The 25,855-nt window shown below is 45.7% G+C and overlaps 1 protein-coding gene across 1 annotated transcript in view; it reads left to right on the top strand.

The window, feature by feature from the left end:
- Positions 1 to 5,041: 5,041 nt before the first annotated feature.
- The window catches only part of LOC135558295 (dual specificity calcium/calmodulin-dependent 3',5'-cyclic nucleotide phosphodiesterase 1A-like), a 46,004-nt gene continuing 25,190 nt past the window's right edge, over positions 5,042 to 25,855 (top strand). Inside the window, exons 1-4 of the mRNA XM_064992018.1 lie at positions 5,042 to 5,196; positions 8,780 to 8,893; positions 24,008 to 24,190; positions 25,704 to 25,770. Of these exons, the coding sequence (XP_064848090.1) occupies positions 5,054 to 5,196; positions 8,780 to 8,893; positions 24,008 to 24,190; positions 25,704 to 25,770 (507 nt within the window). The 5' untranslated portion in view covers positions 5,042 to 5,053. The remainder of the gene's footprint in view (positions 5,197 to 8,779; positions 8,894 to 24,007; positions 24,191 to 25,703; positions 25,771 to 25,855) is intronic.

Raw genomic sequence — 25,855 nt, 5'->3', positions numbered from 1 at the left:
TCTTGCATCCGCCTCTGTGTTGTAACAAGAATGTCTCAGATGACAACCGAACTGACATCATATTCATTAAGTACCACCGCATATGTTCAAATGGTCGGATTACCAGAATATACAGTGGGGCAAAAAAGTATTTAGTCATCCACTAATTGTGCAAGTTCTCCCACTTAAAAAGTTGAGAGAGGCCTGTAATTTTCATCATAGGTACAATTCAACTATGACAGACAAAATGAGAAGAAAAAAAATCCAGAAAATCACATTGTAGGATTTTTAATGAATTTATTTGCAAATTATGGTGGAAAATAAGTATTTGGTCAATTTTCAGTTTATCTCAATACTTTGTTATATACCCTTTGTTGGCAAAGACAGAGGTCAAACGTTTTCTGTAAGTCTTCACAAGGTTTTCACACACTGTTGCTGGTATTTTGGCCCATTCCTCCATGCAGATCTCCTCTAGACCTATTTTTATGTACTCAAAGATCCATTATTAGCATGTTTTAACTATACAACAAGGGTGTCCGTTGTCTCTATTTGTTATGTTCATTGAAATGCTAGCTATTAAAATCATATCCAGCAATAACATCGTGGTGTAACGGATGTCGGTGGAAGAAGGTGAGGACCAAAGCGCAGCGTGGTGCTTGTTCATGTTATTTATTTAAACCTCTGGTTGAGAACCATGCCAGGCCAAACACAGTAATACCAAATCATAGAAAAAAGAACATAGACTGCCCACCCAACTCACACCCTGACCATACTAAAATAAAGACATCACAAAGGAACTAAGGTCAGAACGTGACACGTGGTTAGAAGTCAAGGGGTGAAAAACAAAAGTATCAATGACTCAAGTTTTATCTTAAGTCCACAATCTGGATCTCTGCACATTAAAGATCTTGACCTCTTTTCTAGACTCTCTGGACTAAAACCTAATCATGACAAGTGTACCATATTACGTATTGGATCGTTAAAATAAATAATAATTTAATCCAATAATTTACCAATAAAATTGGTTGATGGTGAAGTCGACATACTTGGTATTCATATCTCAAAAAATAGAAATGAACTTACCACAATCAATTTCAATAGAAGGTTTGCAAAAATAGATAGGATTAGATGGATTAAATAGATGAAATAGATAGGATTCTACAATCATGGAGAGGTAAATACTTGTCTATTTATGAGAAAATCATATAGATGAACTCTTTGGTCCGATCACAGTTTACTTACTTACTAAGGGCACCACCTATACCAGACCACTTGTTTCTTAAATCATAGCAAAAAATATTTCACTTTATTTGGAACGCTAAGCCAGACAAAATTAAACATGCCTATTATTATAATGAATATGAGTTTGGGGGGCTTATTAAATATTAAAGCATTTAACCTCTCACTAAAAGCTTAGTTCATACATAAGTTATATTTCAACCTGAACTGGTTCTCCAGTTAATTAATAAGAAAGGCTCATACTTTTTTGTGCATTTTTGCCATTATACAGACTATACAGACTGAAAATTAAACATTGTTTAAAGTATTGGCCTTTCTTAAACAAGCCATACAAAGCTGGTTACAATTTCAATTTTAGCCTCCAGAAAAGGTAGAACAAATATTACAACAAATATTATGGTTAAACTCAAATATACTTTTTTAAATGTACTTTTTAATTTTTATTGTATTGTATTTCTTAATGATATTATAAATAGAAACGGTGGAGTTATGTCACATATGCAGTTATCGAAAACATATGGGAATGTCTGCTCAATCAAAGTTACAACCAACTGATTGCAGCATTACCACAAAAATGGAGGAAGCAAGTGGAAGAGGGGGAACTTGTTTGGTTGCCCATTTATTAAAGATACAAATTGGCTGAAAGTATTGATATAATTAGAAAAATATAGCAGTTTAGTTTGAGGACAAAAAGGACAAAAATGTTGCCAGCTCCATACAGGTTGCAGAATAAATGGGAAGAGATTTCCGATGTGAACTGATACAATGAACTGATACAAACAACTACACTTAATTCAACAGAATCACTAGATCATTTATTCCGGCATTGTCAATATGTAGCTTGTTTCTGGTCACAGGTTCAGGAATGGCACATTTTTTAAAAAGAATGCACAACTTGTTGTGTACCTTGACACAAATTGGGTATGGCAGCCGAAAACCTAACAGAGTTCCACTTCTTTCAGCAAAAAACAAGAGACTGTGGTTGCAGTGGGCTAAGGAGCGAAAACACTGGACACAGGAGAATTGGAAAAACATTGCCTCCTGATAGATGGAACAAGCTATTTGGAGTAGAGATCCACTACAGGCCAACTTGACACAACTGTAGGAAGCATTGGAGTCAACATGGGCCAGCATCCTTGTGGAACTCTTTGACACCTTGAGACCATTCCTGACTAACTGTTCTGAAGGCAAAAGGGTTAGGGTTAGGGTTAGGGTTAGGGTTAGGGTTAGGGTTAGGGTTCGGGTTAGGGTTAGGGTTAGACCATTCCTGACTAACTCTTCTGAAGGCAAAAGGGTTAGGGTTAGGGTTAGGGTTAGGGTTAGGGTTAGGGTTAGGGTTCGGGTTAGGGTTAGACCATTCCTGACTAACTCTTCTGAAGGCAAAAGGGTTAGGGTTAGGGTTAGGGTTAGGGTTAGGGTTAGGGTTCGGGTTCGGGTTAGGGTTAGGGTTAGGGTTAGGGTTCGGGTTAGACCATTCCTGACTAACTCTTCTGAAGGCAAAAGGGTTAGGGTTAGGGTTAGGGTTAGGGTTAGGGTTCGGGTTAGGGTTAGGGTTAGGGTTAGGGTTAGGGTTCGGGTTAGACCATTTCTGACTAACTGTTCTGAAGGCAAAAGGGTTAGGGTTAGGGTTAGGGTTCGGGTTCGGGTTCGGGTTAGGGTTAGGGTTAGGGTTAGGGTTCGGGTTAGGGTTAGGGTTAGGGTTCGGGTTAGACCATTTCTGACTAACTGTTCTGAAGGCAAAAGGGTTAGGGTTAGGGTTAGGGTTCGGGTTAGACCATTTCTGACTAACTGTTCTGAAGGCAAAAGGGTTCGGGTTCGGGTTAGGGTTAGGGTTAGGGTTAGGGTTCGGGTTCGGGTTAGGGTTAGGGTTAGACCATTCCTGACTAACTGTTCTGAAGGCAAAAGGATTAGGGTTAGGGTTAGGGTTCGGGTTAGGGTTAGGGTTAGGGTTCGGGTTAGGGTTAGGGTTAGGGTTAGGGTTAGGGTTCGGGTTCGGGTTAGACCATTCCTGACTAACTGTTCTGAAGGCAAAAGGGTTAGGGTTAGGGTTAGGGTTAGGGTTAGGGTTCGGGTTAGGGTTCGGGTTAGGGTTAGGGTTAGGGTTAGGGTTAGGGTTAGGGTTAGGATTCGGGTTAGGGTTAGGGTTCGGGTTCGGGTTAGGGTTAGGGTTAGGGTTCGGGTTCGGGTTAGGGTTAGGGTTAGGGTTAGGGTTAGGGTTAGGGTTAGGGTTAGGGTTAGACCCAGTGGTGGGCCGTCAGGGCCAGCAAGGCCTTCTCTGCTGGCCTAAACATCATCAGAATATATATATTTTTTAAATATATTTTCCCACAAATATGTATTAAATTATTCCCCAGAGTAAGAGTTACACTCTTCATTTCATAGCGTTCCTCTTGGTTGCACTGCTTTCCAGCCCCAGGTTGAGATTTGGAGGGCTGGTCTTTATGTTAGATATTTTATCCAATCATATTCAGCCATCATGTGTTGCCAGGGGTCTAAAATCTGCCCTCAGGCCTTCAGAATCAACAGTGCGGGCGCTTGTAGCTTAAAGTGAATGGAAATTAAAATTTAGTGTCAACCAATCAGCTTTAGAGTTGGCTATTGTACGCCTGCTGGCTGGCTCCAGTGTTACACAGGAGCCAGCTAGCAGGCGTAGTGCCTGCACGTCTTTTGATTGGATTACCAATATTGAGAGGCAGGTCCTATATGGGCAGGTCTCAGAACTAGGAAACTGAAATTGATCAACAAATTACTACTAAGCTGTTTTTTCAACCCACAATGGCGGAAGGAGAAGATATCGATTTGGTCGAGGATATAATTATAACGCCATTCTCAAGACAAACTTTTCAAGAAAAGTTAGACATTGTCAGGAGAGGTAGACGCCGACGCTACAAAGCCGACGCTACAAAGACAGGCTCCGAGAAGCACTGCAAACTGTACTGCTGGGAATGCCTATTATTTGCAAGTGATCGATTTGGTGTTTGGAGCCACACTGGCTTTGCAAACCTGAGTTGTCTAACCAAGGCAGCAACGAGACACCAAAGTACGGCTGGGCACTTACAAACAATGGTGCTTTTGAAAACTTTTGGGAACACCCGAGTGGATCTACAGCTCAACGAACAAGCGCGCAGGGCAACGAAGCTGCACAATGAAAAGGTATTGTACTCTTCCCCTGCAATTCTCTGAATAAAAATGTAAATTTCAAGGTGACGCAACGCCTGGTTATACTGCGTTTCTGTCTAAATGTATAGTGTCTAGAGCCATGGCATCATAATGATGGTAATAAGAGGTGGATTAATTCGGGTGGGACTGTGTAGGACTTCACTGAAGGCCCAGGTCCCAGAACCACGGCACCCTACTGGTTAGACCATTCCTGACTAACTGTTCTGAAGGCAAAAGGGTTAGGGTTAGGGTTAGGGTTAGGGTTAGGGTTCGGGTTAGGGTTAGGGTTAGGGTTCGGGTTAGACCATTTCTGACTAACTGTTCTGAAGGCAAAAGTGGGTGCAACTCAATATTAGAAAGGTGTTCATAATGTTTTGTAAACTCAGTGTTACACATCAATTACGCAATACATGTAATGCAATCACAAAAAAGCAAAAAGCAAAACACAATTATTTGAGTCAAACACATTCATCGGTAAAAAGGCCCTCTACTATCCGCCTGCCTTAGAGGCACCAACTCCACCAACTGTTATGCGTTTTGGCGATACAAAAAAGACTAAAGGCACAAAAAAATCAACGCAGATGTACCTAAATCTTGGTTACCTACCGATCATGTACCAAATTGTTGAATCTGACAGTGTCACCTAAACCCCACAGGTTCCAAGTCCCAGAGTGCAATGTGGTCGGCCCCTGCAGCAGGGATTGGCGTGAGAGACGGAGAGACGAAGGTTCTATTTGACCCTCGTAGCCCCGAGGAGGTCCTGGCTGATGAACTTCCTGCTTCTAACGGGCCAGAAGCCACAGAGAAGACTGCTATCAGGTCAGCCTATCAGCCATCAGGTCTGGTGTTATATAGACTACAGAGAAGACTGCTGTCAGGTCTGGTGTTATATAGACTACAGAGAAGACTGCTGTCAGGTCTGGTGTTATATAGACTACAGAGAAGACTGCTGTCAGGTCTGGTGTTATATAGACTACAGAGAAGACTGCTGTCAGGTCTGGTGTTATATAGACTACAGAGAAGACTGCTATCAGGTCTGGTGCTATATAGACTACAGAGAAGACTGCTGTCAGGTCTGGTGTTATATAGACTACAGAGAAGACTGCTATCAGGTCTGGTGCTATATAGACTACAGAGAAGACTTCTCCAGAGCCTTTCCGTTCACCTTCACACTCCTGGGCCAGACTACACTCAATCATATGACCTACTGAAGAGATGAGTCTTCAGGAAAGACCTAAAGGTTGAGACCGAGTCTGCGTCTCTCACATGGGTAGGCAGACCATTCCATAAGAATGGAGCTCTATAAGAGAAAGCCCTGCCTCCAGCTGTTTGCTTAGAAATTCTAGGGACAATTAGAAGGCCTGCGTCTTGTGACCGTTGTGTACATGTAGGTAGGTATGGCAGGACCAAATCAGAAAGATAGGTAGGAGCAAGCCCATGTAATGCTTTGTAGGTTAGCAGTAAAACCTTGAAATCAGCCCTTGCCTTGACAGGAAGCCAGTGTAGGGAGGCTAGCACTGGAGTAATATGATAAATTTTTTTGGTTCTAGTCAGGATTCTAGCAGCCGTATTTAGCACTAACTGAAGTTTATTTAGTGCTTTATCCGGGTAGCCTGAAAGTAGAGCATTGCAGTAGTCTAAACTAGAAGTGACAAAAGCATGGATTAATTTTTCTGCATCATTTTTGGACAGAAAGTTTCTGATTTTTGCAATGTTATGTAGATGGAAAAAAGCTGTCCTTGAAACAGTCTTGATATGTTCGTCAAAAGAGAGATCAGGGTCCAGAGTAACGCCGAGGTCCTTCACAGTTTTATTTGAGACGACTGTACAAACATCAAGATTCATTGTCAGATTCAACAGAATATCTCTTTTTTTCTTGGGACCTAGAACAAGCATCTCTGTTTTTCCCGAGTTTAAAAGTAGAACGTTTGCAGCCATCCATGTCCTTATGTCTGAAACACAGGCTTCTAGCAAGGGCAAATTTGGGGCTTCACCATGTTTCATTGAAATGTACCGCTGTGTGTCATCCACATAGCAGTGAAAGTTAACATTACGTTTTCAAATGACATCCCAAGAGGTAAAATATATAGTGAAAACAATAGTGGTCCTAAAACGGAACCTTGAGGAACACCGAAATGTACAGTTGATTTGTCAGAGGACAAACCATTCACAGAGACAAACTGATATCTTTCCGACAGATAAGATCTAAACCAGGCCAGAACTTGTCCGTGTAGACCAATTTGGGTTTCCAATCTCTCCAAATGAATGTGGTGATTGATGGTACCAAAAGCAGCACTATGGTCTAGGAGCACGAGGACAGATGCAGGGCCTCGGTCTGACGCCATTAGAAGGTCAACTACAACTACCATCTGTCATGTCTCTAGACACTCCAAAACTACAACTACCATCTGTCCTTGTGTAGAGTATGTATTGTAAAGCCTTCTACAGAAAAATCCTTTCAATGTCTATCCATATCCAAGTCTATCCATTTATCTCTGCATATCTAGAATAGAGGTCGACCAATTAATTTGAATGGCCGATTAATTAGGGGCGATTTCAAGTTTTCATAACAATTTGCAAATCTGTATTTTTGGACACCGGCTTGCCGATTTACATTATTTATTTTTTTTACACCTTTATTTAATCTTTATTTAACTAGGCACTATTTGAGGCTAAATTGATTTTAATAATGTATAATATTAAGTTAAAATAAGTGTTCATTCAGTATTGTTGTAATTGTCATTATTACAAATAAAAAAAAATTAAAATCGTCCGATTAATCGGTATCGGTTTTTTTTGGTCCTCCAATAATCGGTAGTGGTATCGGCATTGAAAAATCATAATCAGTCAACCTCTAATCTAGAGGACCATGTTAACTGAAAGTTATTGTGATGCAGCTTTAAACTGTCTGTTTAGAGGTGCTCTTCAGTCTGGATGTCAGGACATCCTCTCATCTGTCTGACTCTTCTCAACACGCACACACACAAACCCACATACACAGAAACACCCACAGATACGCACACATAATAACACACACATAGAACCACCCACAGAAACACACACATAGAAACACACACATTAATCTGCTACAGGGCTGTATTTTGACTTACAGAACCCCTTCCCCTTGCTGTTTAACGATGTCCATAGCAACTAGTATTTATCAGTGGATTGATTCTGATTGGCTCAAACAAAACTAGTGTTTATCAGTGGATTGGTTCTGATTGGCTCAAACACAACTTGTGGATTGATTCTGATTGGCTCAAACACAACTAGTGTTTATCAGTGGATCTGTTCGAGTCTTTGTTCATAGAATGTCAGTCTCTGTGATGCCCCCTATCCCCCCCAGCCCTCCCAGCCCCCTATCCCCCCAGCCCTCTACCCCCCCCAGCCCTCCCAGTCCCCTATCCCTCCCAGCCCCCTATCACCCCAGCCCCCTATCCCCCCTATCCCCCAGCCCCCTATCCCCCAGCCCTCCCAGCCCTCTACCCCCCAGCCCTCCCTGTCCCTTATCCCCTCCAGCCCCCCAGCCCCCTATCTCCCAGCCCCCTATCCCCCAGCCCCCTATCCCCCAGCCCCCTATCCCCCAGCCCCCTCAGCCCCCTATCCCCCAGCCCCCTATCCCCCAGCCCCCTATCCCCCCAGCCCCCTATCCCCCAGCCCTCCCAGCCCTCTACCCCCCAGCCCTCCCTGTCCCTTATCCCCTCCAGCCCCCCAGCCCCCTATCTCCCAGCCCCCTATCCCCCAGCCCCCTATCCCCCCAGCCCCCTATCCCCCAGCCCCCTATCCCCCAGCCCCCTATCCCCCAGCCCCCTATCCCCCAGCCCCCTATCCCCCAGCCCCCTATCCCCCCAGCCCCCTATCCCCCCAGCCCCCTATCCCCCAGCCCCCTATCCCCCCAGCCCCCTATCCCCCAGCCCCCTATCCCCCCAGCCCCCTATCCCCCCAGCCCCCTATCCCCCAGAATAATCAACAGGTTTTAGTGAGAAGGTGTTGAGGTGTGGAGCTGTTCATGTTCAGATGTTTCTGATAAACTGTACATGCTGACCATTTGAAGCAAAGAGTACCAACCTCTCTTAATAAAAAGAGCATCAACCAATATGACTAACATTAACTTTCAATCAATGAGGAGAATTGATTTAATGTAATTGATGTTGTTGATATGTAAGCCATTTTAATAACTGACTGATTGTAAATTGGATTAGATTGTCTGCTAAATGTCTGAAATGTAAATGCAACAATCATGTTGTCTCTGTCCTGCAGTTTGACTGAGTCACAATGTTGTTTCTCTGTCTTCTGGTAGGTTAAGATGCCTGCTGAAGCTGCTGGAGAGGGAGAGGAGGATAATGTTGTCTCTGTGTTGTAATAATGTTGTAATGGTAATGTTGATCCTATCCTCCTGTAGGTTGAGATGTCTGCTGAAACAGCTGGAGAGAGGAGAGGTGTCTCTGGTGGACCTCAAGAAGAACCTGGAGTATGCTGCCACTGTTCTGGAGTCAGTTTATATAGAGAAGACCAGGTACACACTACTACACACACTGTTATGGAGTCAGTTTATATAGAGGAGACCAGGTACGCACTACTACACACACTGTTCTGGAGTCAGTTTATATAGAGGAGACCAGGTACACACTACTACACACACTGTTCTGGAGTCAGTTTATATAGAGAAGACCAGGTACACACTACTACACACACTGTTCTGGAGTCAGTTTATTTAGAGGAGACCAGGTACGCACTACTACACACACTGTTCTGGAGTCAGTTTATATAGAGGAGACCAGGTACACACTACTACACACAATGTTCTGGAGTCAGTTTATATAGAGGAGACCAGGTACGCACTACTACACACACTGTTCTGGAGTCAGTTTATATAGAGGAGACCAGGTACACACTACTACACACAATGTTCTGGAGTCAGTTTATATAGAGGAGACCAGGTACGCACTACTACACAGTTACGTTAATTAACCTCTCACACACACGTACCAACTCGCACACACCTCAGTTACCTGCGGACATCTAAACTAACACTCTATGTACATAAAAATACATGAATGAGCGATGGCCGAACAGCATAGGTAAGATGCAGTAGATGGTACAGAGTACAGTATATACATATGAGATGAGTAGTGTAGGGTATGTAAACATATAAAGTGGCTAGTGATACATTTATTACATCAATTTTTCCATTATTAAAGTGGCTGGAGTTGAGTCAGTATGTTGGCAGCAGCCATTCAATGTTAGTGGTGGCTGTTTAACAGTCTGATGGCCTTGAGACAGAAGCTGTTTTTTCAGTCTCTCGGTCCCCACTTTGATGCACCTGTACTGACCTCGCCTTCTGGATGATAGCCGGGTGAACAGGCAGTGGCTCAGGTGGTTGTTGTCCTTGATGATCTTTATGGCCTTCCTGTGACATCGGGTGGTGTAGGTGTCCTGGAGGGCAGGTAGTTTGCCCCCGGTGATGCGTTGTGCAGACCTCACTACCCTCTGGAGAGCCTTATGGTTGTGGGTGGAGCAGTTGCCATACCAGGCGGTGATACAACCCGACAGGATGCTCTCGATTGTGCATCTGTAAAAGTTTGTGAGTGTTTTTTCGTGACAAGCCAAATATCTTCAGCCTCCTGAGAATGAAGAGGCGCTGCCTCACCTTTTTCACCATGCTGTCTGTGTGGGTGGACCATTTCAGTTTGTCCGTGATGTGTATACCGAGGAACTCAAAACATTCCACCTTCTCAAATCAAATCAAATCCAATTTTATTTGATTTTATTTGTCACATACACATGGTTAGCAGATGTTAATGCGAGTGTAGCGAAATGCTTGTGCTTCTAGTTCCGACAATGCAGTAATAACCAACAAGTAATCTAACTAACAATTCCAAAACTACTGTCTTATACACACAAGTGTAAGGGGATAAAGAATCTGTAAGAATATCTCCACTACTCTCCCATCGATGTGGATAGGGGGCTGCTCTCTCTGCTGTTTCCTGAACTCCACTATCATCTCCTTTGTTTTGTTGACGTTGAGTGTGAGGTTATTTTCCTGACACCACACTCTGAGGGCCCTTACCTCCTCCCTGTAGGCCGTCTCGACGTTGTTGGTAATCAAGCCTACCACTGTTGTGTCGTCTGCAAACTTGATGATTGAGTTGGAGGCGTGCATGGCCACGCAGTCATGGGTGAACAGGGAGTACAGGAGAGGGCTGAGAACGCACCCTTGTGGGACCCCAGTGTTGAGGAGCAGCGGGGTGGAGATGTTGTAACCTACCCTCACCACCTGGGAGCGGCCCGCCAGGAAGTCCAATACCCAGTTGCACAGGGCAGGGTCAATACCCAGGGTCTCGAACTTGATGACGAGTTTGGAGGGTACAATGGTGTTAAATGCTGAGCTGTAGTCGATGAACAGCATTCTTACATAGGTATTCCTCTCGTCCAGATGGGTTAGGGCAGTGTGGTTGAGATTGCATCGTCTGTGGACCTATTTGGGCGGTAAGCAAATTGGAGTGGGTCTAGGGTGTCAGGTAGGGTGGAGGTGATATGGTCCTTGACTCGTCTCTCAAAGCACTTCATGATGTCGGAAGTGAGTGCTACGGGGCGATAGTCATTTAGCTAATTTACCTTTGCTTTTCTTGGGAACTGGAACAATGGTGGCCCTCTTGAAGCATGTGGGAACATCAAACATAAGGTTTGATTGAATATACGATTGAATATGTCCGTAAACACACCAGCCATCTGGTCTGCGCATGCTCTGAGGACATGGCTGGGGATGCCGTCTGGGCCGGCGGCCTTGCGAGGGTTAACACGTTTAAATGTTTTTCTCACATTGGCTGCAGTGAAGGAGAGCCCACAGGTTTTCGTAGCCGTGTCAGTGGCACTGTATTGTCCTCAAAGCGAGCAAAGAAGTTGTTTAGTTTGTCTGGTAGCAAGACATCGTGGTCTGAGACGTTGAATTGCGACTACTTTGTCTCTATACTGACGCTTAGCTTGTTTGCGGAGGGAATAGCTACACTGTTTGTATTCGGTCATGTTTCCAGTCACCTTGCCCTGGTTAAAAGCAGTGGTTTGCGCTTTCAGTTTTGCGCAAATGCTGCCTTCAATCCACAGTTTCTGATTGGGGAATGTATTAATAGACGCTATGGGTACAACATCACCGATGCACTTGCTAATAAACTAAAACATGCTGAAACATTGGCTCACCGAATCAGCGTATTCATCAATGTCATTGTCCGACGCTATGCGGAACATATCCCAGTCCACGTGATCGAATCTTGAAGCGTGGAATCCGATTGGTCGAACCAGCGTTGAACAGACCTGAGCACGGGTGTTTCCTGTTTGAGTTTCTGTCTATAGGCTGGGAGCAACAGAATAGAGTCGTGGTCAAATTTTCCCGAAATGAGGGTGGGGGAGGGCTTTATATGCATCGCGGAAGATAGAATAACAATGATCCAGGATTTTGCTAGCCCAGGTCGCTCATTCGATATGCTGATAACATTTGGAGAGCCTTGTTTTCAGATTAGCCTTGTTAAAATCCCCGGCTACAATAAATGCAGCTTCAGGATGTGTTTTCCAGTTTATATAGAGTCAAATGAAGTTCTTTCAGGAGCCATCGATTTGTCTGCTGGTGGCGGGATATACAGTACTGTGATTATGATCGATATGGTAGATAATGCGGTCGGCATTTGATTGTAAGGAATTCTAGGTCAGGTGAACAAAAGGACTTGAGTCCCTGTATGTTGTTATGATCACACCACGTCTCGTTAATCATAGTGCATACACCCCTGCCCTTCTTCTTACCAGAGAGGTGTTTGTTTCTTTCGGCTCGATGCATGAAGAAGCCAGGTGGCTGTACCGACTCTGATAACATATCCCGAGAGAGCCATGTTTCCGTGAAACAAAGAATGTTAAAATCTCTGATGTCTCCCTGGAAGGCAACCCTTGCTCGCATTTCGTCTACCTTGTTGTCAAGAGACTGGACATTGGCGAGTAGTATACTCGGGAGTGGTGCGCGATGTGCCCGTCTCCGGAGCCTGACCAGAAGACCGCTCTGTCTGCCCTTCTGCGGAGCTGTTGTTTTGGGTCGCCTGCTGGGATCTGATCCATTGTCCTGGGTGGTGGACCAAACAGAGGATCCGCTTCGGGAAAGTCGTGTTCCTGGTCGTAATGTTGCTCTTATATCCAATAGTTCCTCCCGACTGTATGTAATAAGACTTAAGATAAAACCTCATATTTCCTGGTGGTAACGATATAAGAAATAACACATTCAAAACCAAAATACTGCATAGTTTCCTAGGAACGCGAAGCGAGGCAGCCATCTCTGTCGGCGCCGGAAGTCGATCAACAGAAAGGGTATGTGTGTCAATTTATTGATTTTTTTTACCTGAAATTAACTAGGCAAGTCAGTTAAGAACAAATTCTTATTTTCAATGATGGCCTTGGAACAGTGGGTAAACTGCCTTGTTCAGGGGCAGAACAATAGATTTCCACCTTGTCAGCTCAGGGATTCGATCTTGCAAACTTTTGGTTACTGGCCCAAAGCTCTAACCACTAAACCTGCCACACCAACATGTTGACATATCTAGGCCTTGATACGCAGGCATGAACGGATCCATATACTGTCAGAAATGTATCTTATCTGTAGTCATGTAGTCATGTAGTCCTGATCGTTTATGTATTCCTATAAAAAAATATATATATATTTCAATAGATATCCTTACATGATATATAATATCAATCTTTATATGTCGAAAATGGGTTAAATCCGAATAATGTCCCGTGACTAAGTTATTTGACCAGTTTAGGCGCGGAAAATCATGGTGCTTCTTCACATGAAGTTAAAATTTCTGAGCCTAATGCACCATACTGACTGAAGGTAACATTTCTGAGCCTACAGCACCATACTGACTGAAGGTAACATATCTGAGCCTACAGCACCATACTGACTGAAGGTAACATATCTGAGCCTACAACACCATCCTGACTGAAGGTGACATATCTGAGCCTTCAGCACCATACTGAAGGTAACATATCTGAGCCTTCAGCACCATACTGACTGAAGGTAACATATCTGAGCCTTCAGCACCATACTGACTGAAGGTAACATATCTGAGCCTACAACACCATACTGAAGGTGACATATGTGAGCCTTCAGCACCATACTGAAGGTAACATATCTGAGCCTACAACACCATACTGACTGAAGGTAACATATCTGAGCTTACAGCACCATACTGAAGGTAACATATCTGAGCCTTCAGCACCATACTGACTGAAGGTAACATATCTGAGCCTTCAGCACCATACTGACTAAAGGTAACATATCTGAGCCTTCAGCACCATACTGACTGAAGGTAACCTATCTGAGCCTTCAGCGACATGCTGACTGAAGGTAACTTATCTGAGCCTACAGCACCATACTGAAGGTGACATATCTGAGCCTTCAGCACCATACTGACTGAAGGTAACTTATCTGAGCCTACAGCACCATACTGACTGAAGGTAACATATCTGAGCCTTCAGCACAATACTGAAGTTGACATATCTGAGCCTACAGCACCATACTGACTGAAGTTGACATATCTGAGCCTTCAGCACCATACTGACTAAAGGTAACATATCTGAGCCTTCAGCACCATACTGACTAAAGGTAACATATCTGAGCCTTCAGCACCATACTGACTAAAGGTAACATACAGTGCCTTCCGAAAGTATTCGGCCCCCTTGAACTTATCTACCTTTTGCCACATTTCAGGCTTCAAACATAAAGATATAAAACTGTATTTTTTTGTGAAGAATCAACAACAAGTGTGACACAAAAATGAAGTGGAACGACATTTATTGGATATTTCAAACTTTTTTAACAAATAAAACTGATAAATTGGGCGTGCAAAATCATTCAGCCCCCTTAAGTTAATACTTTGTAGCTCCACCTTTTGCTGCGATTACAGCTGTAAGTCGCTTGGGGTATGTCTCTATCAGTTTTGCACATCGAGAGACTGAAATCTTTTCCCATTCCTCCTTGCAAAACAGCTCGAGCTCAGTGAGGTTGGATGGAGAGCATTTGTGAACAGCAGTTTTCAGGTCTTTCCACAGATTCTCGATTGGATTCAGGTCTGGACTTTGACTTGGCCATTCTAACACCTGGATATGTTTATTTTTGAGGGGGTTCAAGGGGGCCGAATACTTTCGCAAGGCACTGTATCTGAGCCTACAGCACCATACTGACTGAAGGTGACATATCTGAGCCTTCAGCACCATACTGACTGAAGGTAACATATCTGAGCCTACAGCAACATACTGAAGGTGACATATCTGAGCCTTCAGAACCATACTGACTGAAGGTGACATATCTGAGCCTTCAGCACCATACTGAAGGTAACATATCTGAGCCTTCAGCACCATACTGACTGAAGGTGACATATCTGAGCCTTCAGCACCATACTGACTGAAGGTGACATATCTGAGCCTTCAGCACCATACTGAAGGTAACATATCTGAGCCTTCAGCACCATACTGACTGAAGGTAACTTATCTGAGCCTACAGCACCATACTGACTGAAGGTAACATATCTGAGCCTTCAGCACCATACTGAAGGTAACATATCTGAGCCTTCAGCACCATACTGACTGAAGGTAACATATCTGAGCCTACAGCACCATACTGAAGGTAACATATCTGAGCCTACAACACCATACTGACTGAAGGTAACATATCTGAGCCTTCAGCACCATACTGAAGGTAACATATCTGAGCCTTCAGCACCATACTGACTGAAGGTGACATATCTGAGCCTTCAGCACCATACTGAAGGTAACATATCTGAGCCTACAGCACCATACTGAAGGTGACATATGTGAGCCTTCAGCACCATACTGAAGGTAACTTATCTGAGCCTTCAGCACCATACTGACTGAAGGTAACTTATCTGAGCCTTCAGCAACATACTGAAGGTGACATATCTGAGCCTTCAGCACCATACTGAAGGTGACATATCTGAGCCTTCAGCACCATACTGACTGAAGGTAACTTATCTGAGCCTTCAGCAACATACTGAAGGTGACATATCTGAGCCTACAGCACCATACTGACTGAAGGTAACATATCTGAGACTTCAGCACCATACTGACTGAAGGTAACTTATCTGAGCCTACAGCACCATACTGACTGAAGGTAACATATCTGAGCCTTCAGCACCATACTGAAGGTAACATATCTGAGCCTTCAGCACCATACTGACTGAAGGTAACATATCTGAGCCTACAGCACCATACTGAAGGTAACATATCTGAGCCTACAACACCATACTGACTGAAGGTAACATATCTGAGCCTTCAGCACCATACTGAAGGTAACATATCTGAGCCTTCAGCACCATACTGACTGAAGGTGACATATCTGAGCCTTCAGCACCATACTGAAGGTAACATATCTGAGCCTACAGCACCATACTGAAGGTGACATATGTGAGCCTTCAGCACCATACTGAAGGTAACTTATCTGAGCCTTCAGCACCATACTGACTGAAGGTAACTTATCTGAGCCTTCAGCAACATACTGAAGGTGACATATCTGAGCCTTCAGCACCATACTGAAGGTGACATATCTGAGACTTCAGCACCATACTGACTGAAGGTAACTTATCTGAGCCTTCAGCAACATACTGAAGGTGACATATCTGAGCCTACAGCACCATACTGACTGAAGGTAACATATCTGAGCCTTCAGCACCATACTGACTGAAGGTAACATATCTGAGCCTACAGCACCATACTGAAGGTAACATATCTGAGCCTACAGCACCATACTGACTGAAGGTAACATATCTGAGCCTTCAGCACCATACTGACTGAAGGTGACATATCTGAGCCTTCAGCACCATACTGAAGGTGACATATCTGAGCCTACAGCACCATGCTGAAGGTAACATATCTGAGCCTTCAGCACCATACTGAAGGTGACATATCTGAACCTTCAGCACCATACTGACTGAAGGTGACATATCTGAACCTTCAGCACCATACTGACTGAAGGTAACATATCTGAGCCTTCAGCACCATACTCAGTAATAGGCAGTGTAGACAATCTAGAGCTCCAATCACAACACCTCTTTTCTGGTGTTTTATTTATTTAACAGAAAACAAACGTTGCTGGCTAACTTATATTAACCACTAATACAAAATATGCCTAAACGTTTTTAAAACGTTAGCTGTCACCTTGAGGCTTGATAGGGGCTAAACATGTTTTTCCCTGTAGGAAAGGCAATTTCATAATTTCTTTAGCTAGCTCGGATAGCTACCATTTAGCTTTTACCCCCATATCAAGCCTAGCAAGCTAGCAAGCCCTACTGGCTGCTGGCCAAATTAGCTAATGTTTTTGTGTCTAGTTACTTACATTTACATTTACATTTAAGTCATTTAGCAGACGCTCTTATCCAGAGCGACTTACAAATTGGTGAATTCACCTTCTGACATCAGTGGAACAGCCACTTTACAATAGTGCATCTAAATCATTTAAGGGGGGGGTGAGAAGGATAGCTTTATCCTATCCTAGGTATTCCTTGAAGAGGTGGGGTTTCAGGTGTCTCCGGAAGGTGGTGATTGACTCCGCTGTCCTGGCGTCGTGAGGGAGTTTGTTCCACCATTGGGGGGCCAGAGCAGCGAACAGTTTTGACTGGGCTGAGCGGGAACTGTACTTCCTCAGTGGTAGGGAGGCGAGCAGGCCAGAGGTGGATGAACGCAGTGCCCTTGTTTGGGTGTAGGGCCTGATCAGAGCCTGGAGGTACTGCGGTGCCGTTCCCCTCACAGCTCCGTAGGCAAGCACCATGGTCTTGTAGCGGATGCGATCTTCAACTGGAAGCCAGTGGAGAGAGCGGAGGAGCGGGGTGACGTGAGAGAACTTGGGAAGGTTGAACACCAGACGGGCTGCGGCGTTCTGGATGAGTTGTAGGGGTTTAATGGCCCAGGCAGGGAGCCCAGCCAACAGCGAGTTGCAGTAATCCAGACGGGAGATGACAAGTGCCTGGATTAGGACCTGCGCCGCTTCCTGTGTGAGGCAGGGGCGTACTCTGCGGATGTTGTAGAGCATGAACCTACAGGAACGGGCCACCGCCTTGATGTTAGTTGAGAACGACAGGGTGTTGTCCAGGATCACGCCAAGGTTCTTAGCGCTCTGGGAGGAGGAAACAATGGAGTTGTCAACCGTGATGGCGAGATCATGGAACGGGCAGTCCTTCCCCGGGAGGAAGAGCAGCTCCGTCTTGCCGAGGTTCAGCTTGAGGTGGTGATCCGTCATCCACACTGATATGTCTGCCAGACATGCAGAGATGCGATTCGCCACCTGGTCATCAGAAGGGGGAAAGGAGAAGATTAATTGTGTGTCGTCTGCATAGCAATGATAGGAGAGACCATGTGAGGTTATGACAGAGCCAAGTGACTTGGTGTATAGCGAGAATAGGAGAGGGCCTAGAACAGAGCCCTGGGGGACACCAGTGGTGAGAGCGCGTGGCGAGGAGACAGATTCTCGCCACGCCACCTGGTAGGAGCGACCTGTCAGGTAGGACGCAATCCAAGCGTGGGCCGCACCGGAGATGCCCAACTCGGAGAGGGTGGAGAGGAGGATCTGATGGTTCACAGTGTCGAAGGCAGCCGATAGGTCTAGAAGGATGAGAGCAGAGAAGAGAGAGTTAGCTTTAGCAGTGCGGAGCGCCTCCGTGATACAGAGAAGAGCAGTCTCAGTTGAATGACTAGTCTTGAAACCTGACTGATTTGGATCAAGAAGGTCATTCTGAGAGAGATAGCAGGAGAGCTGGCCAAGGACGGCACGTTCAAGAGTTTTGGAGAGAAAAGAAAGAAGGGATACTGGTCTGTAGTTGTTGACATCGGAGGGATCGAGTGTAGGTTTTTTCAGAAGGGGTGCAACTCTCGCTCTCTTGAAGACGGAAGGGACGTAGCCAGCGGTCAGGGATGAGTTGATGAGCGAGGTGAGGTAAGGGAGAAGGTCTCCGGAAATGGTCTGGAGAAGAGAGGAGGGGATAGGGTCAAGCGGGCAGGTTGTTGGGCGGCCGGCCGTCACAAGAAGCGAGATTTCATCTGGAGAGAGAGGGAGAAAGAGGTCAGAGCACAGGGTAGGGCAGTGTGAGCAGAACCAGCGGTGTCGTTTGACTTAGCAAACGAGGATCGGATGTCGTCGACCTTCTTTTCAAAATGGTTGACGAAGTCATCTGCAGAGAGGGAGGAGGAGGGGGGGGAGGAGGATTCAGGAGGGAGGAGAAGGTGGCGAAGAGCTTCCTAGGGTTAGAGGCAGATGCTTGGAATTTAGAGTGGAAGAAAGTGGCTTTAGCAGCAGAGACAGAGGAGGAAAATGTAGAGAGGAGGGAGTGAAAGGATGCCAGGTCCGCAGGGAGGCGAGTTTTCCTCCATTTCCGCTCGGCTGCCCGGAGCACTGTTCTGTGAGCTCGCAATGAGTCGTCGAGCCACGGAGCGGGAGGGGAGGACCGAGCCGGCCTGGAGGGTAGGGGACATAGAGAGTCAAAGGATGCAGAAAGGGAAGAGAGGAGGGTTGAGGAGGCAGAATCAGGAGATAGGTTGGAGAAGGTATGAGCAGAGGGAAGAGATGATAGGATGGAAGAGGAGAGAGTAGCGGGGGAGAGAGAGCGAAGGTTGGGACGGCGCGATACCATCCGAGTAGGGGCAGTGTGGGAAGTGTTGGATGAGAGCGAGAGGGAAAAGGATACAAGGTAATGGTCGGAGACTTGGAGGGGAGTTGCAATGAGGTTAGTGGAAGAACAGCATCTAGTAAAGATGAGGTCGAGCGTATTGCCTGCCTTGTGAGTAGGGGGGGAACGTGAGAGGGTGAGGTCAAAAGAGGAGAGGAGTGGAAAGAAGGAGGCAGAGAGGAATGAGTCAAAGGTAGACGTGGGGAGGTTAAAGTCGCCCAGGACTGTGAGAGGTGAGCCGTCCTCAGGAAAGGAGCTTATCAAGGCATCAAGCTCATTGATGAACTCTCCGAGGGAACCTGGAGGGCGATAAATGATAAGGATGTTAAGCTTGAAAGGGCTGGTAACTGTGACAGCATGGAATTCAAAGGAGGCGATAGACAGATGGGTAAGGGGAGAAAGAGAGAATGACCACTTGGGAGAGATGAGGATCCCGGTGCCACCACCCCGCTGACCAGAAGCTCTCGGGGTGTGCGAGAACACGTGGGCGGACGAAGAGAGAGCAGTAGGAGTAGCAGTGTTGTCTGTGGTGATCCATGTTTCCGTCAGTGCCAAGAAGTCGAGGGACTGGAGGGAGGCATAGGCTGAGATGAACTCTGCCTTGTTGGCCGCAGATCGGCAGTTCCAGAGGCTACCGGAGACCTGGAACTCCACGTGGGTCGTGCGCGCTGGGACCACCAGATTAGGGTGGCCGCGGCCACGCGGTGTGGAGCGTTTGTATGGTCTGTGCAGAGAGGAGAGAACAGGGATAGATAGACACATAGTTGACAGGCTACAGAAGAGGCTACGCTAATGCAAAGGAGATTGGAATGACAAGTGGACTACACTTATCGAATGTTCAGAACGTTAAGCTTACGTAGCAAGAATCTTATTGACTAAAAATGATTGAAATGATACAGTACTGCTGGAGTAGGCTAGCTGGCAGTGGCTACGTTGTTGACACTACACTAATCAAGTCGTTCCGTTGAGTGTAATAGTTTCTACAGTGCTGCTATTCGGGGGCTAGCTGGCTAGCTAGCAGTGTTGATTACGTAACGTTACGTTAAAAGAACGACAATAGCTGGCTAGCTAACCTAGAAAATCGCTCCAGACTACACAATTGTCTTAGATACAAAGACGGCTATGTAGCTAGCTAGCTACGATCAAACAAATCAAACCGTTGTACTGTAATGAAGTGAAATGAAAATGTGATACTACCTGTGGAGCGAGGCGGAATGTTGACCGGGTTGTTGAAGTTCAATTCGGAAGACGTTGGCTAGCTGTTGGCTAGCTAGCTAGCAGTGACTCCTACGTTAAGGACGACAAATAGCTGGCTAGCTAACCTCGGTAAATTAAGATAATCACTCTAAGTCTACACACTCTAAACTACACAATTACCTTGGATACGAAGACAGCAAAGACAACTATGTAGCTAGCTAACACTACACTAATCGAGTCGTTGAGTGTAATAGTTTCTACAGTGCTAGTGGACGTTAGCTAGCTGCTGTGCTAGTGGACGTTAGCTAGCTGCTGGGCAGAAAGCAGTGTAGACTACGTTAGGACGACGAAATACGATAATTACGCAATTATCTTTGATACAAAGACGGCTATGTAGCTAGCTAAGAAGAAATTGCTAAGATTAGACAAATCAAACCGTTGTACTATAATGAAATGTAATGAAAAGTTATACTACCTGCGGACCGAAGTGTAGATGCGACCGCTCGCTCCAACCCGGAACCGGAAACACTTAGACATCTCATATTAGCGACTCACTTTAGCGTTAAATTCTTTGAGATTTTTTCTTAACATCTTCTCACTTATTTGTTTCTCCAGTCGTCAGTTTGACCGCACGATTTACACGCTCATTTGTGGCGCCCAAATAAAAAAAAATGGAATTCCACAGCAGATAAAATGATTATTGTTGCTAAGCAACCAGTTACAGTGCTTTTAGCTTGCGGTTTGCTTGTGCCTTTATCCAGAGGGAATACAAAAAATTATAGCTAGTGTATGAAAGAGTGATATCGATTTAATATTTGTCAAATTATTGAGCATGTTGTAACTGAGGAGGAGGAGGAGGAGTAGGAAGGATCGGACCAATGCGCAGCGTGGTACGTGTTCATAATATAATTTTAATGAAATATAACTGAACACAGAAAACAAAAGAATAAGAGAATAAATGGAAACCGACACAGTCCCGTATGGCGCAAACACGGAGAGGGAAAATAATCACCCACAACCAACATGGGGAAAACAGGCTACCTAAGTATGATTCTCAATCAGAGACAACGACCGACAGCTGCCTCTGAATGAGAACCATACCAGGCCAAACACAGACAGGGAAAATAATCACCCACAACCAACATGGGGAAAACAGGCTACCTAAGTATGATTCTCAATCAGAGACAACGATCGGCAGCTGCCTCTGATTGAGAACCATACCAGGCCAAACACATAGAAATATAACAACATAGAAAAAACACATAGAATGCCCACACCAACTCGCCCTGACCAAACCAACATAGAGACATAAAAAAGGAACTAAGGTCAGGACGTGACACATGTCCTCAAAACTCAAAGAAGCATCATAAATGGTCCTTATTCAGCATATAAAAATGCATATCAAGATCCTGATATGGATCTCAGTCAAGAGCATATGCATTGTATGTGTTGAGAACATATAATATGTAGATCTACTGTCAGTATTTGTCATCATATAGAGAAAACAAGATATCCAAATAGGCCTCATATTTAATGATGTTACGCTCGTTGAAATCGTTGAAATGATCGGACCATGTGCAGCGTGGTAGGCGTACATTTTGTCTTTATTAAAAATTAACACCTAAAAACAACAAAAGGAAAACGACCGTAACGTTCGGTAGGCGACACAGAGCTGTACAAGAACAACTTCCCACAAAACTAAGGTGGCAGAACAGGCTACCTAAGTATGATTCCCAATCAGAGACAACGATAGACAGCTGTCCCTGATTGAGAATCATACCCGGCCAAAACAAAGAAAAAAAGTACATAGAGTTTCCCACCCGAGTCACACCCTGACCAACCAAACATAGAGAATAAAAAGATCTCTAGGTTCAGGGCGTGACAGTACCCCCCTCCCCGAAGGTGCGGACTCCGGCCGCAAACCTGACACTAGGGTCCGGGTGGGCATCTAACCTGGTGGCGGCTCTGGTGCAGGACGCAGAACCCGCTCCACCTCTGGCTCCCCCCCACTTTGGTGGCGCCTCTGGTGCAGGGACCCTCGCCGCAGGCCCCGGACTGGGGACCCTCGCCGCAGGCCCCGGACTGGGGACCCTCGCCACAGGCCTCAAACTGGGGATCCTCGTTGCAGGCCCCGGACTGGGGACCGTTGCTTGCGGCTTCGGACTGGAGACCGTCGCTGGCGGTTCCGGACTGGAGACCGTCGTTGCAGGCTCCGGACTGGAGACCGTCGCTGCAGGCTCCGGACTGGAGACCGTCGCTGCAGGCTCCGGACTGGAGACCGTCGTTGCAGGCTCCGGACTGGAGACCGCTTTACCGCATAACACGGTGCCTGACCAGTACCATGCTCCTTGCCGTGAGCACAGGGAGTTAGCTCCGCCAACCTCCCAGTGTGCCCCCATCCCCAAATATTGACTGCCTCCTCATATCGTCGCCGCTCCTCCTTTGCTGCCTCTATCTCCTTCTTTGGACGGCGATATTCTCCAGCCTGCGTCCAGGCTTTACTGTCTAGGATCTCCTCCCACTCGTCCTGTCCACGCTGCTTGGTCTTTGGTGGAATGTTCTGTTACGCTCGTCAAAATGATTGGACCAAGGTGCAACGTGGTAGGCGTACATTTTGTCTTTATTAAAAATGAGTATCTAAAAACAACAAAACGTAACGTTCGGTAGGCGACACAGAGCTGTACAAAAACAACATCCCACAAAACTAAGGTGGCAGAACAGGCTGCCCAAGTATGATTCCCAATCAGAGACAATGATAGACAGCTGTCCCTGATTGAGAATCACACCAAAGAGTTTTCCACCCGAGTCACACCATGACCAACCAAACATAGAGAATAAACATATCTCTACGGTCAGGGCGTGACAAATGTGTCAATATCTGGCCATACCATGTACGATATCTGGACGGAATCCAAAAATTATACCTGCATGAAAGAAAAATATGGATTTCATATTTGCCAAATTATTGTGCATGCACTGAAAACTCAGAAATTGTCCTTATTGTTATTGTAACAGTATAATTTTAAACCGTCCCCTCGCCCATACCCGGGCGAGAACCAGGGACCCTCTGCACACATCAACAACAGTCACCCTCGAAGCTTCGTTACCCATCTCTCCACAAAAGCCACGGCCCTTGCAGAGCAAGGGGAACTACTACTTCAAGGTCTCAGAGCAAGTGACATCACCGATTGAAACGCTATTTAGCGCGCACCGCTAACTAAGCTAGCCGTTTCACATCCGTTACACTAGCATATCAAGTAGCGTATTAAAATCTGGATATGGAGCTCAGCCAAGAAAGGCATATCTATCTGGAATCAATATAACTTCCTATCTTGAATGTGCTGAGAGAACACAGATATGCGATGTATACAGTCAGTATTTGTCAACATGAAGAGAGAACACAGGGTGTCACATATCTCAGGATATTGAATGAGTCCATATCCGGCCATAGGAAATGTCCATGTGGGATATTCAGAGTAAACCCAACATCTGGATTCAGAATGACTGACTGACTGAAACCCTCTAGATGGATCTATCGCCATATCATCTGACTGACTGAAATCCTCTAGATGGATCTATCACCATATCATCTGACTGACTGAAACCCTCTAGATTGATCTATCACCATATCATCTGACGAGTAAAAAGTTAAATAAAAAAGGTCAACCGCCCTTCACCCTCCTCCATCTTTCCCTCTCTCCCTCCTCCCTCTCTCCCTCCAGGATATTGGTGGATACAGAGGAAGAGCTCAGCGATATCCAATCAGAGTATGTGCCTTCAGAGGTGCGTGATTGGTTGGCCTCTACATTCACCCGTCAGATGGGTTTGATGCTGCCGCAGACCGAGGAGAAACCACGCTTCAGGAGCATCGTACACGCTGTGCAGGCTGGTATCTTCGTAGAGAGGTAAACTTACTCACACATACACACACATACACACAGTGAGGAGAAATTACACACACACACACACACACACACACACACACACACACACACACACACACACACACACACACACACACACACACACACACACACACACACACACACACACACACACACACACACACACATACACACAGTGAGGAGAAGTTACACATACACACACATACACACAGTGAGGAGAAGTTACACAAACCTCTAGCTTCCCTGTAGTATTTTTATAGAGCAGACCTCACCAGATCCTCTAGCATCACAAATGGCACCCTATTCATAGTGCACTCCTTTTGACCAGGGACCATAGCGCTCTGGTGAGTCTGGTCTAAAGTAGTGCACTATGTAGGGTATAGGGTCCTGGTCTAAGGTAGAGCACTATTTAGGGTATAGGGCCCTGGTTTAAAGTAGTGCACTATATAAGGTATAGGGCCTGGTCTAAGGTAGTGTACTATGTAGGGAATAGTGTATATATATATACACACACTATACACACTATTCCCTATATAGTGGACTATAGACCAGAGCCTTATTCCCTACATAGTGTCTCAGACTGTCTCAGGGTGTACCGAGCTGTCAGCTCTATATCAGTACTGTGTGTTCAGACTGTCTCAGGGTGTACCGAGCTGTCAGCTCTATATCAGTACTGTGTGTCCATTCATCACCGCCTGACTAGGTTGGATTAGAACCATCCCTCAGGAGAACACACACACACACACACACACACACACACACACACACACACACACACACACACACACACACACACACACACACACACACACACACACACACACACACACACACACACACACACCATCATGTTCGTATATGCTAGATGTAGTTCCATTCTAATACATGTCAGTGTGAAGTGTTCCCAAACCAGACCCACTGTAATCTGTCCTCTCTAGTCAATGACTACAACAGTTTATTTGTCCTTTACTTCATAGCACCATTAAAGATAGCCACTCAGGGACTGGTGTGTCAGGTTGTGTTGATGGCCACTCAGGGACTGGTGTGTCAGGTTGTGTTGATGGCCACTCAGGGACTGGTGTGTCAGGTTGTGTTGATGGCCACTCAGGGACTGGTGTGTCAGGTTGTGTTGATGGCCACTCAGGGACTGGTGTGTCAGGTTGTGTTGATGGCCACTCAGGGACTGGTGTGTCAGGTTGTGTTGATGGCCATTCAGGGACTGGTGTGTCAGGTTGTATTGATGGCCACTCAGGGACTGGTGTGTCAGGTTGTGTTGATGGCCACTCAGGGACTGGTGTGTCAGGTTGTGTTGATGGCCACTCAGGGACTGGTGTGTCAGGTTGTGTTGATGGCCACTCAGGGACTGGTGTGTCAGGTTGTGTTGATGGCCACTCAGGGACTGGTGTGTCAGGTTGTGTTGATGGCCACTCAGGGACTGGTGTGTCAGGTTGTGTTGATGGCCACTCAGGGACTGGTGTGTCAGGTTGTGTTGATGTGTTTCTCTCTGTCCTAGGATGTACAGACGTACCTCTAGCATGGTGGGAGTGAGCTCTCCTGCTACAGTTGTAGCAGTACTGAAGGTAACACATACACAGTGCAGAATATTAAACAGAGCCTACTTAGAGAAAGAAACTAGTCTTAATGACAAAACAAACCGCTCTCTGT

Source organism: Oncorhynchus masou, chromosome 17 (assembly GCF_036934945.1).
Source record: "Oncorhynchus masou masou isolate Uvic2021 chromosome 17, UVic_Omas_1.1, whole genome shotgun sequence".
NCBI classification, from domain to species: Eukaryota; Metazoa; Chordata; class Actinopteri; order Salmoniformes; family Salmonidae; genus Oncorhynchus; species Oncorhynchus masou.
Note: the sequence above shows the minus strand (reverse complement) of the source record. Positions and strands in the feature narration are given on the sequence as shown.